This window comes from Pleurodeles waltl, chromosome 2_1 (genome assembly GCF_031143425.1).
Source record: "Pleurodeles waltl isolate 20211129_DDA chromosome 2_1, aPleWal1.hap1.20221129, whole genome shotgun sequence".
Lineage (NCBI taxonomy): Eukaryota > Metazoa > Chordata > Amphibia > Caudata > Salamandridae > Pleurodeles > Pleurodeles waltl.
The window spans coordinates 667956211-667973089 of record NC_090438.1 but is presented as its reverse complement, the minus strand read 5'-3'; the positions used below and the strand labels follow the sequence as shown (position 1 = coordinate 667973089).

The following is a 16879-nucleotide window of genomic DNA, read 5'->3' as shown; positions in this document are numbered from 1 at the left end:
TGGGAATATTTAGTGCTTATGACTTTGATGAGGATTTCCCTGGAAGAGAACTAGGATTACAGGTAAGTACCTTAACCATATATATGTATATGCATTATGATTTAGGTTAACAACAGAAATACATTTTTAAATGGTAATACCTACCTATACTTGCATGTGGTGTGACTTGTGATAAAATGTAACACTTGAATGATCTTGCACTGTCTCGGGACCTGGAGCACTGTACCATAAATATGTTGTTCATTGAAATATAGCACGTTGTGCCGAACTCCATTTGTCCATAGAGAAAGGTGCACCCTGTAACAGTCTTATTGGAAGTGTTAATTTTCTGGAATGGCTTTCTGGAATAGACAATCAGGTTCACTCTGGCAACATTTTAAAATTACATAGCAACATTTTAGATGTAAACACAGGTTAAACATTTGAAAAGAGCAAGAAAAAATGTAACTTGACAGATTTGACTGCAATCAGTGTGTCCCTTTAAGACCTCCAGGAGATTCCTCTACTTATAATTTATTGTACTGGCAGTTTGCATCACCCACTCAGTTCTTTCTTTACCACTCTTGTGAGAAAGAAATCTGAGCAAGTTAGGTTATATAGCTCAGTTTTTTCTTTAAAAATCTAGTCTTTTAGACAACCTTTAATTTTCACCCAACTTCTTCAACAACCTTCTGCAGAGGATGATAATTTATTACCATATTTGGATATCTTTACTTCTCAAAATGCCTTCTCTTTTTGAGAAGTGTCCCTTCTATGGTAGAAAAAAAGCAGTCTCAGATCCTTACACAATTTGTGTAGTATGCCCTCCCCCATCCCATCTATACTGCTAAAGACTGTATCTGACAAAAGATGTCCAAAAGAACTCTTCAGGACAAGAGGACCATCAAACTTCGAGGGGTGCTTCAAAATATGAAGGCTGAAGAAGAAAAAAACACCTGGAGGACATAATTTCTCAAGCATCTCTGCCTAAGAAATCACGCTCTGATAAGGGATCGCTAAGAGGGAGATCCTTGGAGAAAAGGTGAAGATGCTCACAATTGATGTAGTTACTGTAGAGCTAAGTCATCAAGACTATTGCCATTGACATTGAGTGTCTCAGCACCTACATTTTGTCATCATAAGGTGGGTTCTACACCTTCCCACTACAGGCAGAGAAACGAGGATTATCAGTCTCCACACAGTGCCACACCATTGATGTCAAAGATAAGGGCATCAGAGATGAGAAGATTGATGCCAATGTCAACTCATCATCGCTGATCCCTTTCACCATCAGGGCATCAGCGTTGCCAAAACATTGGCACTTATTGTCGACAAAGCTGTTGAGATCCGCAAAACACTGATCCTTCCCATAGAAATCACCATTATTGATGTTGATGTTGAGGAAAAAACATTGACAGTGTTCCCCAGATGTCACATTGAATTATTCTCTGACAACTGCAAAGATATCACACACTCCATCACAATCTCCATGTTTTTTTCTATCACTTAATCATTCTTTTCAAGGCAATCCGATAGCAGGGTTGTCACCATCTCCACCTTCATCCTTGATGACAAAATCAAGTACTAAGCAGTAGTCTGCAACCAGGCCTTCTTTAACACAAGGCCCTCATCTACTGACATTCAGACCGATCAGACCTGGTATACTCAGGTCTCCCTCATCTCCTAAACGTACTTACAAAAAAAGAAGAGATGGTGTAGCTCTATAAAGATCCTTCTTTTTTCGTCACTGATGATACATATTCATCATATACTTCAACTTTGCATGCAGCTTCTCCTACTTAAGCACCTCTTGTGGATGACATTAACACCTTTCATTAGATTTTAGCTAGGGGTGCATCAAATAAAATATACCAGTGGAAACTTTGTAACCAGTTCTCACAGTCTTCCTTGAAACGTTTCAGTCAAAAGCATCTCCAAAACCCAGCTCCCTTTGGTCCTAGGACTTCTGGATATAGTTCTGCTATGATTAAGTCAGCTACCCCGAGGCAATTGAACTATAAAGCCATCAACGAAGAGCCAGACCTTCTTAAAAATGACCCAAAGCCAGACTTAATCTTTATCTCATAGGTCCAAAAAAGGAAATAAAAAAATTGAATCTAGCAGGAAAAAAGAATGTGATACAACTGCAGTCCATCTTAGATATGCTAGTGCCAATGTCCTTTGGTCAATACCAAAGAGCAATAATGGACTGTATGAAGTCATTTGAACATGAGTTGCCAAAACACCGACATCAAGATTACTTGGGACAGTTGAAGAGCTGAATTCCAACTACATAATTAGTGCAGCAGCAGGCTCTACAGATCTGGCCTCCACTTCTTATCGCCATGGTGTGGCTATCAGAAGATCATCGTGGCTTTGCTTTACATTGTTAAAACCAGGTGCTTAATTTAAGGTTGGTAATTCACCATTCACAGGTTTGTTGTTATTTAGCCAGTAGGCAGACTATGAAATGCTGAAAATGAAAAATGAGGTAGGAACCTTGCGTGCAGCTGGCTTAGAAACAAAATCTTCTAACAATTCAAGCCCAATGAAAGACGATCTTAGCAATGTAGGGTCCAATCCCCTCGATGGCCCTGCCAGCCTTACCAACACTCTCAACAAGGGCAAAAATGTCAATATCCAAAGTCTTAACTCCCAGAAGGCGAAGACATTCAACAGGGAGACAATGGCAACCTTTCATCACTTTCCCCAGCCTCCCCTCTTTGTTTGACACTCCAGTATGGGGAGTGGTGCCTCATCACCTGGAAGAGCTGTATGCCATCATAAAGGATAAGTGGGTTCTAACCATTGTATCTCATGGATAATTTCTTCATTTCAAACCCTTTTTCTATGCATCCATATCATAAAAGGTAACAAAAAAACACAAACTAAACTGCTTAGAAAAGAAACTTCGGCACTATTTTAAATATAAAAGCCATATAAAACGTACCACACAACCGGATAGATCAAGTCATGTACCCAAGATATTTCTTAACTCAAAAAATGGTCCAAAGCAGGATTCAGATCTGTTTTAGACTTGAGTCTGTTAATGAAATACATCAAAAAAGAAAAAAACATGTGTAATGCTATTAATTGTGTTTGACCAATGACTTTGTGTTTCACCACTGCGCATATTAGTTGCTCAATGTTCACCAGTAGCACATTATGGGGGTCATTACAACCTCAGCGGTCTTTTTACAAGACCGCCGAGGGACCGCCGTGCTGAAGACCGCCAGTGGTGGCGGTTTTCCGCTCGGCGTATTATGACTGTTGGCAGCTCTAAGTCATTTTTCTGACGGAGAGCCGCCAACAGCCATATTGACGGGCGGCGGGGAGGTGGAGGTTGCTCCACCTCCACCGCCACGCCAACAGAACACCGCCCAGCGAATCACGTCCTTTGATTCGGTGCGGCGGTGTTCTGTTTGCGGTGTGGTGTCGGCGGAGCTGCCCCCATGGCTCCCGTCCCCTCCCGGAGGATCGACGGAACAGGTAAGTCGATCGTCCGTTAGGGGAGGGGGCTAGGGAGGGTGTTGTATGTTGTGTGGGTGCATGGGGGTGTGCGTGGGTGTATGTAGAGGGGGTGTGTGAGTGCATGTATGCTTGCGGGGTGTTGCGTGTTTTGGAAATGAGTGCGTGTATGTCTGTAGGTATGTCTATGGATGTGCGCGTGTATGCTTGAATGTGGGTGTGCGTGTCTGACTGTGTGTGTGGATGTTGGCATGTATGTCGGTGTGTGTGCGCGTGTATGTGTGTTGGTGGTGCCTGCGTGCTTGTCGGGTGTGTATGTGTAAGGTAATGTCGGGGTGGGGAGAGGGGTCCTGCCACCTTTGGGGGGTGGCAGGAGTGGTGGGGGGTGTAGGGGAGGGAGTTGGGGTGGGGGAGACCCCTATCAGTGCCAGGGAAGGAATTCCCTGGCACTGATTGTGCTTACCGCCATGGATTTAATGGCGGTTCCTACCGCTGGAAATCCACGGCGGTAAGCCGGGTCAAAATACCGGTGGCGTTATTGTCACGGCCGCCGGGCTGGAGACCCAGGTCTCCAGCCCAGCGGTCATCTCTACCCTGGCGGGCGGAACGGAGAAGCAGCGGATGACCATGGCGGTAACCGCCATGGTCATAATCCTCATAAAAAGACCGCCAGCCTGTTGGCGGTCTTACCGCCGCTTTAACACCGTCCGCCAGGGTTGTAATGACCCCCTATATGTTTTGTTCAGTTTAGCTGCCTATTGGCTTTGACATGGCATTAGCCATTACATTCTGTATTCAGTTTAGCTGCCTGTTGGCTTTAACGTGGGGTTAGACATTGCAGTTGAGACATTGCAGATGAGCTGTGTTTTTCCAAATGATAGACCAAGCTTTGTTTTTTCACCAGACTATAGCTGATAAGAAAGAGTACATTTGGTGTTTTCCTTTAAGCTCAGCCTTGGGAAGAGGAGGGGTCTAGGAGATCTGGCCAGTCTCCAAAGGCTTGCGTAGTTTTCCCGAGTCTGAGAGGAGGGGGCACGTTTTTGGAACGATGGCTCTGGGCAATGGCAGAGTTAGTTAGATTGAATCTGCTTTGACTTCAGACAGGAACTAGACGTCAGTTGCCTGTCTCCTGTTTGGGTAGAAAATCTCTTTCTTGCAGTTGAACGGAGTCATCAACTTGAAGCCCCAGAAAGATGAAGCTGAATATAGGCCTTACAGCCTTGCCCTACGGTGATGAATTTTGACTTTTATGCTTTGCTTTGAAGTTATGCTATGATCTAATCACATGTATTTGCTATGTACATTGCAACTGAGAAGTACTTTGATATATTTTGCTTTCATTGCTGTAACTACTTTTGAACGTGTGCTTCCAGTCTACTAATTTCGTCTCTCAGGAACCTTGTGGTGAAATAATAATAACAATAAATGTCTTCTTTAAACTCAGAAGTGCATTCCAGAGAGGTTCTGTAAGCTCGGTTATGAGATAAGTGCAGGAAAGCAGAACAACATACCTGCTTGCATTGCATATAATGATTACTAAAATCTATAAATGATTCACTTTATGTGTTTAGTATACGTTCAAGATGCATACTTCCCCCATTGCAATAAACCCACATCACAAACCATTTCTCAGGTTTGTAGTAGGGTCATCAGCATTCCCAATATACAGTCCTCTGTATGGCCAAAAGTCAGAACCACAATTTTTTCAGAACACATGACAATTGTTACAGAAGTTACACCTGACCCCGGTACAAAGACTAATCTATCAGGAGCCAATCTGGATACATTAAAAGAAAAATAGATGTCCTTGAGAGGAGAAAGTATTCTCAACCTGGAACAAATGCAATACAGTGAAAAAAGTATTCAAACCAACTCTAAGGGCAATAACACTGCATCTAGATTCTATGGCCATGTAGCTACATTGCCTCTATTAAAAATAAGATTATTCCAGCAATGCCTAGAGGATCAATATAGTCAGAAATAAAACCGCAAAACAAACTCTAAGCCTGGGGAGGGGGAGAGAGTTGTCAGAAGCAATCTGTTGCCAAGAGTTCCTTTTCTAAAAGAGAAAACAAAACAATTGTAACAAATGCTTCCCTAGTCAGATGGGGAGCTCAATCATATCATCTCCCCATCTGGATCACTACCATCTAACGTCAATGAACAAGAAAGGGACCAAATTATCATGTAAATCTGTTGGAATTGAGAACCACTCATCTAGTTCTCAAATCTATCTTTCCTTCTCTGAAAATCTACACTATAATCAAGATTACAGTGGACAATATGACCAGCATGTTTTACATCAACAATCAGGGAAGCAACAGGTCAAGAACACAATCAATGGAAGCACAAACAATCTGGCACTGGACACTTAAGATGAAACTATTTTTAACACAAATACATATTCGAGGAACAATGAATTCTCAAGCAGATACACTGAAGAAAGTCACAAATGGGTGCTAAATGACACAGCTTTCTATGACATCTTAGAAGAGTGGGGGCGCACCTCCTGTAGACCTTTTCACAGTGGCAAAAATAAACAGCAATAACAAGACCTTACCTCTTGATGATCAGAACATCAACTGAAAGCAGTGCCCTTTTAATAAACTGGTCCCAAGTATTTCTGTTTGCTTTTCATTCTCTTCCTCTAATACCATTGGTAATGCAGAAATAAACATGGAAATGCTCCAGAATCACCAATGTAGTGATGGTTTAGGGATCTTCCGCAAATACCACACAGGAGACTTCTGCTCAAACCCAACCTATTTTGGAAACGTCAAGGCCAGGTTCTACATCCGGAATGTTGGAGCAGAAAGCTTATACCAGCCATTATAAGTCCATAGCTACTCCATTGTCTACAGTGGAGCGCTCAACATTCCAGTGTTCTACCACAGCTTGATATTCTATTCACGCTTTAATGACTTTCAATGAAGATCCCACACAGAAGAAAAGGTTGCGAGACAAACTGCCAGTTCAATGCATCATGGGTAGATGAAGCTCTTGAATTTCTTAAAGGGACAGGACTTTTTTCTCTCTGTTTGCAGTAGAAGCCTATCAGAATAATCTTTTCTTGCTCTTTTCACGTTTTCAACCTGTCTTTGCATCTAATGAATTTGCAATGGAGTTGTAAAATGTTGCCAGGGTGAACCTTATTGTTTTTTCTAGGAAAAAAAACACTTTTCATAGACTGTTACAGAATGTTCTTTGCCCTTTAGACAAGTGGGCTTTGCTATGTTTCTATGAACACCATATCTTTGTACAGTGCCTCAGCTCCATACAAACAGTGGCAGATCATTCAAATGTGTGACTTCAATGATGATTCCTACCTTGCAGAACTAGGACTACAAGTAAGTAACATTTTCTTATCTGCCCAGTGTATTGGCTGTGATGTAATGATGTATTCAATCCTGAAGTAGAGTCCTCGATGTACTGGTGATATACCAAGAGCCTAAGTGTTTTTTGCTTTTTTTTTTTACTTCTAGTATTGAGGCGTGATTCGTTTTTTTTATTTACTCATCTCTTTGTACAGTTTTGCTTAACCACCTTTATAATGCGTTGAAATGGGTCAAGTGACAATATTTTTTTGAATTCATGTAAAAAAACTTTATCAGAGGAAGTAGGCAATGGTTTTTGTTTGTAAATATTATCTTTGTTGTACTGCTGTTCGTAAAATGTTGATGTGAGTTCTGATTTTGATTTTAATTGCATTTTCTTTCTTTTCACTTTCTACATGGTTTTATGGTACGTGGTTTATCTTATTTAGATGCTATGTTGTCTCAAATTGTGGAGAATTGTAAGATGAGAAGCACTCTACCTGAGAAGCCTCCCATCATAAGTATAAGGGTTTTGTTTCCTTTAACATGCTCAAAATATCAAGGTTACTTAATTATAACACGAGTGACCTGTAATGGATATTTTGAAGATTATGAAGGTTTACGTGAGGGAAACCTAATCGCTAACTTTCAGACAGAACATGGACATTTTATATTAAATGTGGTAAAACATACTAATGCGAACATACAAAGTTTAAAATAATGTCAAAGAGAAATATGATATTCATGGCCAGTACTTAACAAATACATGGTGCTTGCTGAATGTGTTCAGGAAATATTATGCTGTTCTTTATACAGCTGATAAAGATTGCTGTTTGGGTCGCACTAATGAACACCCTATATATAATGCATCATCCTGCAGGTTTCTACATTCATCTCAAAATCTTGAGGTTACATGATGAATAGAAGTTTTGTTACAATAGGGGATAAAATAAAGGCTTCATTCCATTCTTTTGGTTTGAGTGTTTGAATCACATCATAGTCAACATTATTTGGCGCCACTTATATTTCTGCTTTAGCACTTATTTTCTTAAAGAAAAGAAAATTGAAAAACATAGAAACTTGCTTTCAAAAATAGACAAGGGCACAGAGGAATTCAGCAGCTATTGCTGCTTTAAGCTTAATGTGACCAAAACCATGATAGTGGCCTCTATAACCACGGCGTTTCATACTGGATTCTCTTCTGGTCAAGATGAATCATTGTACTTGAAAACTAAAAGCCCTAGTCCCCTGTTTGAAGTTAACCGCAAACCCTTGCACAAAATATCTCTTCATTATGTCAGATAGCAGCAGAACCTGATATTGTCTCATATTGGGCATTGTGATGTGGTGAAAATAGTCACCAGCACAATGTTTTTGCCCTTGTGAAATTGAATGTCATTTCTGTTTTTTATTCTTCTAAATTCTTCGATCAACTCCATTGAACTACTGACATCTGTACATAAGCTTAAAGGAATGTCGGCAGAGTAGTGGCATTTCACAGATGCAGGATGCTCAAAGGCTGTTGCTCGACTTCATCAGACAAGCAAGGAAGAAGCCTTGATAACACTGGTAAACACTAAGATCAGGCATATTAGGTCAGACCAGTAAGCCTTTATTGAATATTTGCCTGAAGAAAAGTGAGACCACAGCAGTAATCCAAGAATGAGAAAAAACAACTGCAGAAATAAGTCACTGGTAGGGATGTGGCTACAGCAGGTTTCCATCTACTTGCAGGGGCATCAGACATAAAGACTGCAAGGTTGTTAGGTGTTCCATAGCTGTAGTGTTATCAGCCCTTTCAAGGTGCAAGAGGAAGGGGACTTTTATTGTCCAGAGGAAATTACCATTCATACCTAAATTAGCCTTACTCACACCATCTACAGAGGCATCAACAAATATTCCCACAACAGCCATACCGACAAGTACCATCTGCAGCTTACTCCAGAGAGGCTACTAAAAAATAACCTGCACAATCAGGTAGAGGAGAAGAAACTGCTAGACAAGAGTGATAATGTTTTGGCATCAGTCATATTTAAACACCCATACAAAGAGGGGTGTAAGACTTCATCTGCTTAACTGGAGGTCTATTACATCAGATCAGTGCCCCCACATTTAGAATTCATTCAAAAACCTCATCAAAGTGCATTGCGGAGTAGGTCACACCAACAAGTTTGTCTATTAAATTTGGAAATTAATTCGCTCTCTCACAGTCAGCAAATCTTTAAAGGCATGCTTTCAGTTGTTCGAAAATCTAAGACTGACATGAAACAGAGAAATATCAAATCTCCTTTCCAGCAGGAGAATACCATTTTTAGGGTAATTCTGGGTAACATAAGGTACAAGACCTTAAACTACAGAGGAGTGAATTAAAAGGATTATAAAATTAGCTTTTGTGCTGTAGGAAGGAAAATCAGTTTCAGTTCCAAAATTATGGGAATTATGTCCTCTTTAATTTCCCTCATTCCCAGCTGTCAACTTCATATGTTGATGTTTTAAGCAGAGATAGAAAAACAATGGATTTGGACTCAATAGTCTTTGAAGGGCGTCATTCCAATTACTCCCAGAATGAAATAAGCCATGCCATGGTGGATGACACAAAACATATCTTTGGGCCTAATGTTCCTAAGTCATCTTCCACAATTAAGTTCAGTCACCTTAGCGCCTGAATCCTTTCTACAGAGAATAAGGAATTCAGCAGCTCTTGTGCGCACAGACAACACTACAACAATGTTTTATTTAAAGCAGTAAGGTTGAAGAAGGTGACACCTGTTGTGAAAAGATGCTCAGAATATGTGGAAATGGGTATTACAGCATCAGATAACCTTGAAGGTAGAACATGTTACCGCAGTGAATAATCAGTGGGGAGACTCTGACCAGAAGAACCAGGGACTACCAAAAACAGGAATTATAACCAAGCCAGTTTAGATTCAGCTCTTCCATTTGAGGCTCACCGGCGATTGGATTTGTTTGCAACAGGCCACAATCACAAACACCAATTTTTGTTTAGCCGATACCCTCAAAAAGGGTTATGGGGAAATGCTTTCCAGATGACTTGGAGTTGTATACATATGCATTTGCATTCCCTTCACTTCCTCTGATTCCGAAAATAATAAAGAAGATGAAGGCGGAACCATGCCACATCATTTTGGTAGCTCCAGCTTGGTAAAGACACTATTTATTCACAGCTACTTCTCCTGTCAGAGCAAAGACACATTCTGTTCAGACCAGTACCAAACCTACTGACCATGAACAAAGGCCAGATTATCCATCTATCGCCGGCCTCTTAATGTAGTGTTCTGGCTCCTGAATACAAGAGGTTCAGTCAACTTGATATTTCTGATGATGAGGATTTCAGAAGCATTTTGGCTAAGGCTAGGGCGGCAACTACAAACTTTACTTATAAGGGAACATGGACTAGATTCTTCATATTGTGCTCTGAAGCTGCATATATCCTTTTTCATGTGAACCTGAACCAATATTTCCATATTTATTAAATCTTGCATGTTCAGGCCTATATCACAGTTCAGTTAAGGTTCACTTGATGGCAATCTTGTACTTTAGGAGAGCCACTGGAGACTCTTTCAGGCAACTCTTCGATAAGGGAATGACCCGTCTCTCAGCATCTGAATACGGTTTTCTCCTAACTGATGATGATGATGACTCTGGAGCTTATTCATAAATCAGATCTCAAATATCTCCCTGGAAGAAAACTTTATAATTAGCCTTGATGTCATTAGAAGGGTTAATGAAATACAAGCCTTCACTGTAAACAAACCATATTGGCAGTTTAAAGCGAGTCATACTGAGAACAAAGCCTCATTTTATTCCCAAGGTTGCAACAGACTTTCCACTTAATGAACCAGTTGCTCTTAAGACTTACTTTCAAAATTCCTCAAATGCAGCGGAAAAAACATTGCGTACATTGGATGTAAAATGTTGCTTAAAGTTCTATCTGCAGCAAACAAAAAAATGCAAAACGTTTGATCAAGTTACTTAGATGTACACTGTAGTTCTCCAGTATTGATATATTAAAAAGATTCACAATGGACCCACCCTCCTTTCTTTGATAGGAGCTCACCTTCTGTCCAACCTCTGAAGTGTTACCTTGGCTGACAATGCCACTTGTTTAAGCTATAGTGTGCAATGCTTTTCTTTTTGCTTGTTAAAATTACTGTTGGACTCACACCTGGGCTACGAGTAACTTTCAAGCATCCAAATTTATGAAACAGATCATTACTGGAGGAAAACATTGTACAGCTAACTTTTTTTCATGCACATTGCCTATTTGTGGTATACATTTATCACTTTGGGGTAGCTGATGCTTTGTAGAGGGAAACCCTTACAAACTTGTGTGGTACGCTCGGAACCCACTTTCAGTCAGTAAAATTAACCGATGAGAGTCTCTGTCCTCTGCTCCTTGACACATCGTTTCAATAAATGCCTATTAACATCTTCATTTTGCTTCTGAAAACAAAATAACTAAAGCTGGTTTTAAGAATCTTTTCTCATTGCTTAGAATTAATAAGGAATGAGAGGTTTAATCCCCAACTCATGACCACTGGCATTTTCTAAATGGGGCTAGGAGTGCATTAATGACATGTATTTAACTGATTCTGTGGCTGTGATGATACCTTCTGTTGTGGACAAATGCAAATATGCCATTTTGAATGTATTTGTTTAGCAATATTTTAACTGTTTCCTAAGGACAGTTGTTTCTAGACTCAAATCTTAATTTACCCTCATGCATCAATTTGCCAAATTGCTTACTAGTGTAATATAGTTCACATGTGTAACAGTTGTGATACCATCTTTTGTTGTACTGCCTGAAGAGTCTAGCTGAGTGGTTCCCAACCTGTGGTCTGCAAAGCCTTCTCAGGGGGTCCGCAGCTGCTTAGAAAATGAAATAATATTAACAGATTAATAAAGTGTATATAAAAAAAGCAGCTAGGTGTGCAACTGACATTTTTAAAACCTACTGTAAATGTCAAGGAATGTGAAATTGGAGGCTAAAAATTAAATTAGTATCCTCAGACTGGTTTTTGGGAACAGTGCAGGCGCATGAAACAGAATGTAGTATGGGTGATGTAATTTCTATCTTTTGTATTTATATTTGTTTGCAGATTAAATAACATGTTATCATTTGTGTATGTGTTTGAATGATTGTTTATGCATTTTGTGCATATTATTTTGCAGTTGAGATCATCAACATTGTTTAGGCCGGGGTCCCCGCCTTCTAAAAATGCCTTAGTGGAGGGTCCATGGATTCCAGTAATAAGGTGGGGGTCCACAGAAGTCAAACGTTTGAGAACCACTGGTTTAGCTGTTTGAAGATAAAGCTGCATGATGTCTCATGCTCTTATTTCCCATTTGCCTTGAGAAGATTGAAATGTCTAAATCCATTTAAGTTGAAATTATGTTGAAGCAGTGATGAAATGTGTTCATAACTGGTCATGCTTCTGTTTATTTCTCTCAAAGGTTTCACACACCACACAGGAAATAAATAATTTGGAAAAGACAGTGGCAACTCTGAAATCTGATTTTGAAAAGTCTATGAATGACAATACGGCAAACCAGAAGTACTTGGAAGAGAGCTTGGTGTCAACAAAGCATAATCTTTTACAAGTTCAGGAACAGCTTGTCATGGCTGAGAAGGTCAGTTTGCTTTTGCCTACTAAAAAATATTCCCTCAGCATCTGATATCCAAGTATCGGCTATAGCTGGAAGGAGATTACTGAAGCACTTGTATATCTATTTTGTAAAGGCTTTGCATCAATGTGGTTACCACTCTTTATGATTCTGATCAAAGTACTAAACCAGCTGTGTTACTGCTTTCAGAGTTTTATTTCGGGACACCAGTAGTTTGCCATCTACATTTACTTAAAAGGTTGAATGTGCTGTTTCTCTCCATTTTGAATATTTAGAGTTTTATTTTCGGTACTATTATTTTCTATAGCTCTGGACTGGACTTGATCTCAAAGAAGCACCTGTTTGGCATAAGTAGTGTCCTTAACACCTTCATGCCTAATGGTTGACCCACAGAACTTGTGCTAGTGGCACACAGGGTCTCTGTCAACAAGTCACAAACTGGATGGACTTCTCACTCAAGGCTTGTGGCTCATAGCACAAAGACAGAGAAAGATGCTGATTTCAAGACAATACTTACACAAGAGTTGGCCCTTGACAACTCGGCCACACAGCCATACTCAGGTGTGCAGTCATGCAGATTGTCTTGATTGGAATACTTCTGGATATAGAGCAACCCATACACTAAATTGTTTTTGGTCTGCATTTCTGCTCGATCCAGTCTCAAGCGAACAAAAATCAAGCAAAATTTCACGTTATGCAGAATGACAAAAATATCATGCATCCAAATTCAGAAAATATGTGAGGTTACACTAGCAGGTCAGAGAAGTTTTTCTCAGAAAAATATATGTTGAAGCTAGTCCAAAAGGTGTGAATAAAGATCAGAGCTCTGAGGAGACTCCCTAGCACGACGTGCAGTAGATAATCTGAGGTGCTGGAGCTTCTCTCAGGAGGATTCTAGAGGGTGGTGTTGCCTGATTGGTGGATGCTCAAGTTTGGTCCTTTTCCTAAAATGACTCTGATAGACTGTTAAATTGAAGAGTCCTAGGGCCCTTTTATTAATATATTTTAACACTACTTGTGTAATTTGTACCGGGGGCTCCCATCTCGACGACGGGGAATGATTCAAGCATGTGAATCTATGAAAGATTCCAATACTGGAGAACCACAGTTACAGGTAAGTAACTAATTTTCCTGCCTACCCTGACTCACTTTTTCTGACCTGTTTTGTTGACTCCAGGACTCTGGGCACTGTACCACTGCTAACCAGTGCTAAAGTGGACATGCTCACTACGCTCAAACATGGTGTATCCACAAATGGCATATTTAATTTACCTATAAGTCCCTAGTAATGTGCACATTATGTGCCCAGGGTCTGTAAAGGAAATGCTACTGATTGTGCCACCCACTTAAGGTGCAATGTAAGTAAAGGGCAGGACATATATGGTTTAGTATTACGTGTTTTGGTAGTGAAAAACTCAGATTCATTTTTCACCAGTGTGAGGCCCACCCTTCTCTTTGGGTAGCATTGAGGATTGCTTAATACAATAATCAAGCTTAAATAGCTTGAAAAGGAGTATGACTGTGATGTTTCGTACCTATGGACTTGTAATAATAAATCCTCTCTAATGGTTAAGTTGGATTTATGATTACAAAGTTAAAAATGCCATTTTTAGAAAGTTGGCTTTTTTCTGCTCTTAATCCCTGTGCGCCTGCTGCCTACCTCCAATACACATTTGGGCTGGGTGACAGCTGGGCATTGTACATTCCCTCTAGACAGTCATACACAAAGGGAGCTGAGGTGTGCACATTACATCATGTTTGCCCATCACCAGGCGGATGGGACTTGCACCTGAATGCTAGCTCCAGACCCTTCTTTGCCTTTTCAGACATAGTAAAGTTGTAACTAGTTTCCTGAGAGAAAAAACAATCTTCAGTCAGAAAATAGGAAAAAAACTGAGCAGAGCTCAGGGAGACTCCCTTCACACGACGTGCGGTAGAAAATCTGAGGGAATTCAGCCTCTGTTGGGAGTGTTTGGGAGGGGCTGAATCCTGATTGGTTGATACTCAAGTTTGGGTCTTTTCACAAAACAAAGTGGATAGACTGTAAAATACCTTATGAGGCCTACTTGGGCCTACTGGTTTTATTTTTACTGACTTACTGCTTTTTATATATTTAAATTTACCGTGAGGCTCCCACCTCGACGACGGGGATGATTCAAGCATGTGAATCTATGAAAGATACCAATACTGGAGAACTGCAGTTACAGGTAAGTAACTAATTTTCCGCGGCCCCAACAACGCAACCCTGGACTGCGCGGTTCGGAACAAACTCATTACATTTGCATCGCCCCCTCTGCTCCTTGCATCGGATTATCAACATCGACGCAAACCTTCATCCAGTGTACTGTTTTAGTGGGACGAGGCTGGTCCCTGTATCAGGCCCGTACTCCAACACGGTCGGGCTGAGCTTTCAGTTTACCCTGGTCTAGTTGACCGGATAGCTCTGGGTGGCACTTTAAGTTTCTAAGAACTACAGTTGCAGATATATTTTCAAAATTCATATCTTGACTTATTGGATTTTTGTCGTTTTGGTCTTGTTTTGTTTGTCAATTTATGATCTATTTTTCTAACCTGGTGTGCATTATTTTTGTGAGTTTTACTTCAAACATTGCCTCTTAAGTTCAGCCTGACAACTCTGTGCCAAGCTGCCAGAGGCTGCACGCAGGCTAACTTAAGGGGCTTAATTGACATACCCTGGCAAATATTGTGGTCCCTTCTTGGACCTGGTGCATACCTCTACCACCTAGGGGCCCAGTTTCTAACACTGCTCTACCCAGATTTTCTTGTACTGGCAGTTGTCCCTCTCACTCACTTCTTTTTTCTGAACCATTAGAAAAGGATGCCAGGAACACTGCTGAGGTTTTTACCTTAAAATGACCATTGTTTTCTTCAAGAAAAGATTATTCTTTATTTTTCATGTGACGTATTTTTCCATTGTTTGTCGAGTAAGCCTATTTTCCATTATTTTCTGAATGGATTTTAGTCAGAATGCATCACTATTCTCCAGATGGTCTTTGAGGGAGAAAGCAAACAATTACAGATGCCCAAAAAGTCAGATTGGTATGTTTATCTTCCTCCCACTTAATGAGGGCGACATCTGCAGAAAAAAAATCAAAAAGCACGTTAAAAGAAAGAGAAGACATACACATGATTGAAGACATGAGGGCTAAAGGGTAGAGAAAGAAGACCGAGACTAAAAAGCTAACTTTATGAACCATCTTCCTTTCCCAAAAACACCACAAATGAAGATCAAGAGAAACAAGACAACATCAAGCAAACCATCAGCACTGACCTGTTTACTGTCAGGTGAGGAACGTGTAAGAGTCAGAAGCATCAGCTACACCATTTACCCCTGTTGAGACACCACTGGTTGGCGGCAAGAACGATCCTGATGTCGAGGACACACACTTTGTCATTGGTACAGTTGAAATCGAAAAGGCTTTGTTCACCAATGTTGCCACTAATGTCGAAAAAACAGAGACTGTCTACATCAATATTTTAAGTCTCCAAAGCTTGGTCGATCTCATAATCTACGGTCCAAACTGTAGATTCTTCTGCTTTCTTCTGCCTTTCAATCTTAGATTGTCTGATGAACAACGTAATCCCAAAAAAAGACATAGAAAGGAAACAGCATCTAATTCTCCAAAGACATCTCAACAAGCATCATCTCCAGGACTGTATCTGTTACCATCTCGATCCATCACTCCTCTTATACCACTTGAAGATCCATTTAACACTAAGGTTTATCTAACATTACCTATTTTTTTACCTCCAAGGAAAGCATCAAGAGCTACTTCCATGTCTCCAATTAAAAAATTGGAACCTTCCATCTCCAGTCAGGTCTCAACAATTGTGGAGAAGTGTGGCACAATGGTTAGAGTGGCAGACCCTGATGCAGACATCTGGCCTGGGATCAGGGTTCAATTCCCGCCTCGGCGGGTCTTGGGCTCAATTCCCTTGGACCAGATAATTCTCGCCTCGGTGCCTAATCTAATTAATGGGTACCACTTTGTAACTCTGGGCAATAGCTTGCTTATTCTCCACAACGGCCCTGACAGCCTTGGATGCCTTGCTTCACCCTGGGGGTTGCCCAGGAGTGGGCGCCTCACAGGGAAAAGCCAGGAGGGGTTCCACAGCGGTATGCGTACAGCACCTTGAGACCCTAACGGGTGAGTAGTGTGCTATACAAGTGCGAAGTTTAACAGTTGCAGAGGATGAGACTCCCTTCCCCGTTTTCCACAAAGGAGAACAATGTCACAATCTAACTGTCCATATACAGATACTGATGCTAATGTCACATCATACTTGCCTACTTCACCGGCTCATTCACTGACTTGAGTTTCACCTATTGATATCACATCACCACTTTTCAAGACGTATTAGCTAGTGGGGCAGCAAAGTTAAATATTCCTCTTTACATTTCTGAACCATCACTGTCCATCATCTTGGAAACTTTACAACCTTTGGCAGCA

The 16879-nt window shown here is 40.7% G+C and overlaps 1 protein-coding gene across 1 annotated transcript in view; it reads left to right on the top strand.

Annotated features, from left to right (window-relative positions):
• Positions 1–16879, top strand: part of LZTFL1 (leucine zipper transcription factor like 1) — a 282737-nt gene that overhangs the window by 175383 nt on the left and 90475 nt on the right. Inside the window, exon 8 of the mRNA XM_069216332.1 lies at positions 12237–12413. Within this exon, the coding sequence (XP_069072433.1) occupies positions 12237–12413 (177 nt within the window). The remainder of the gene's footprint in view (positions 1–12236; positions 12414–16879) is intronic.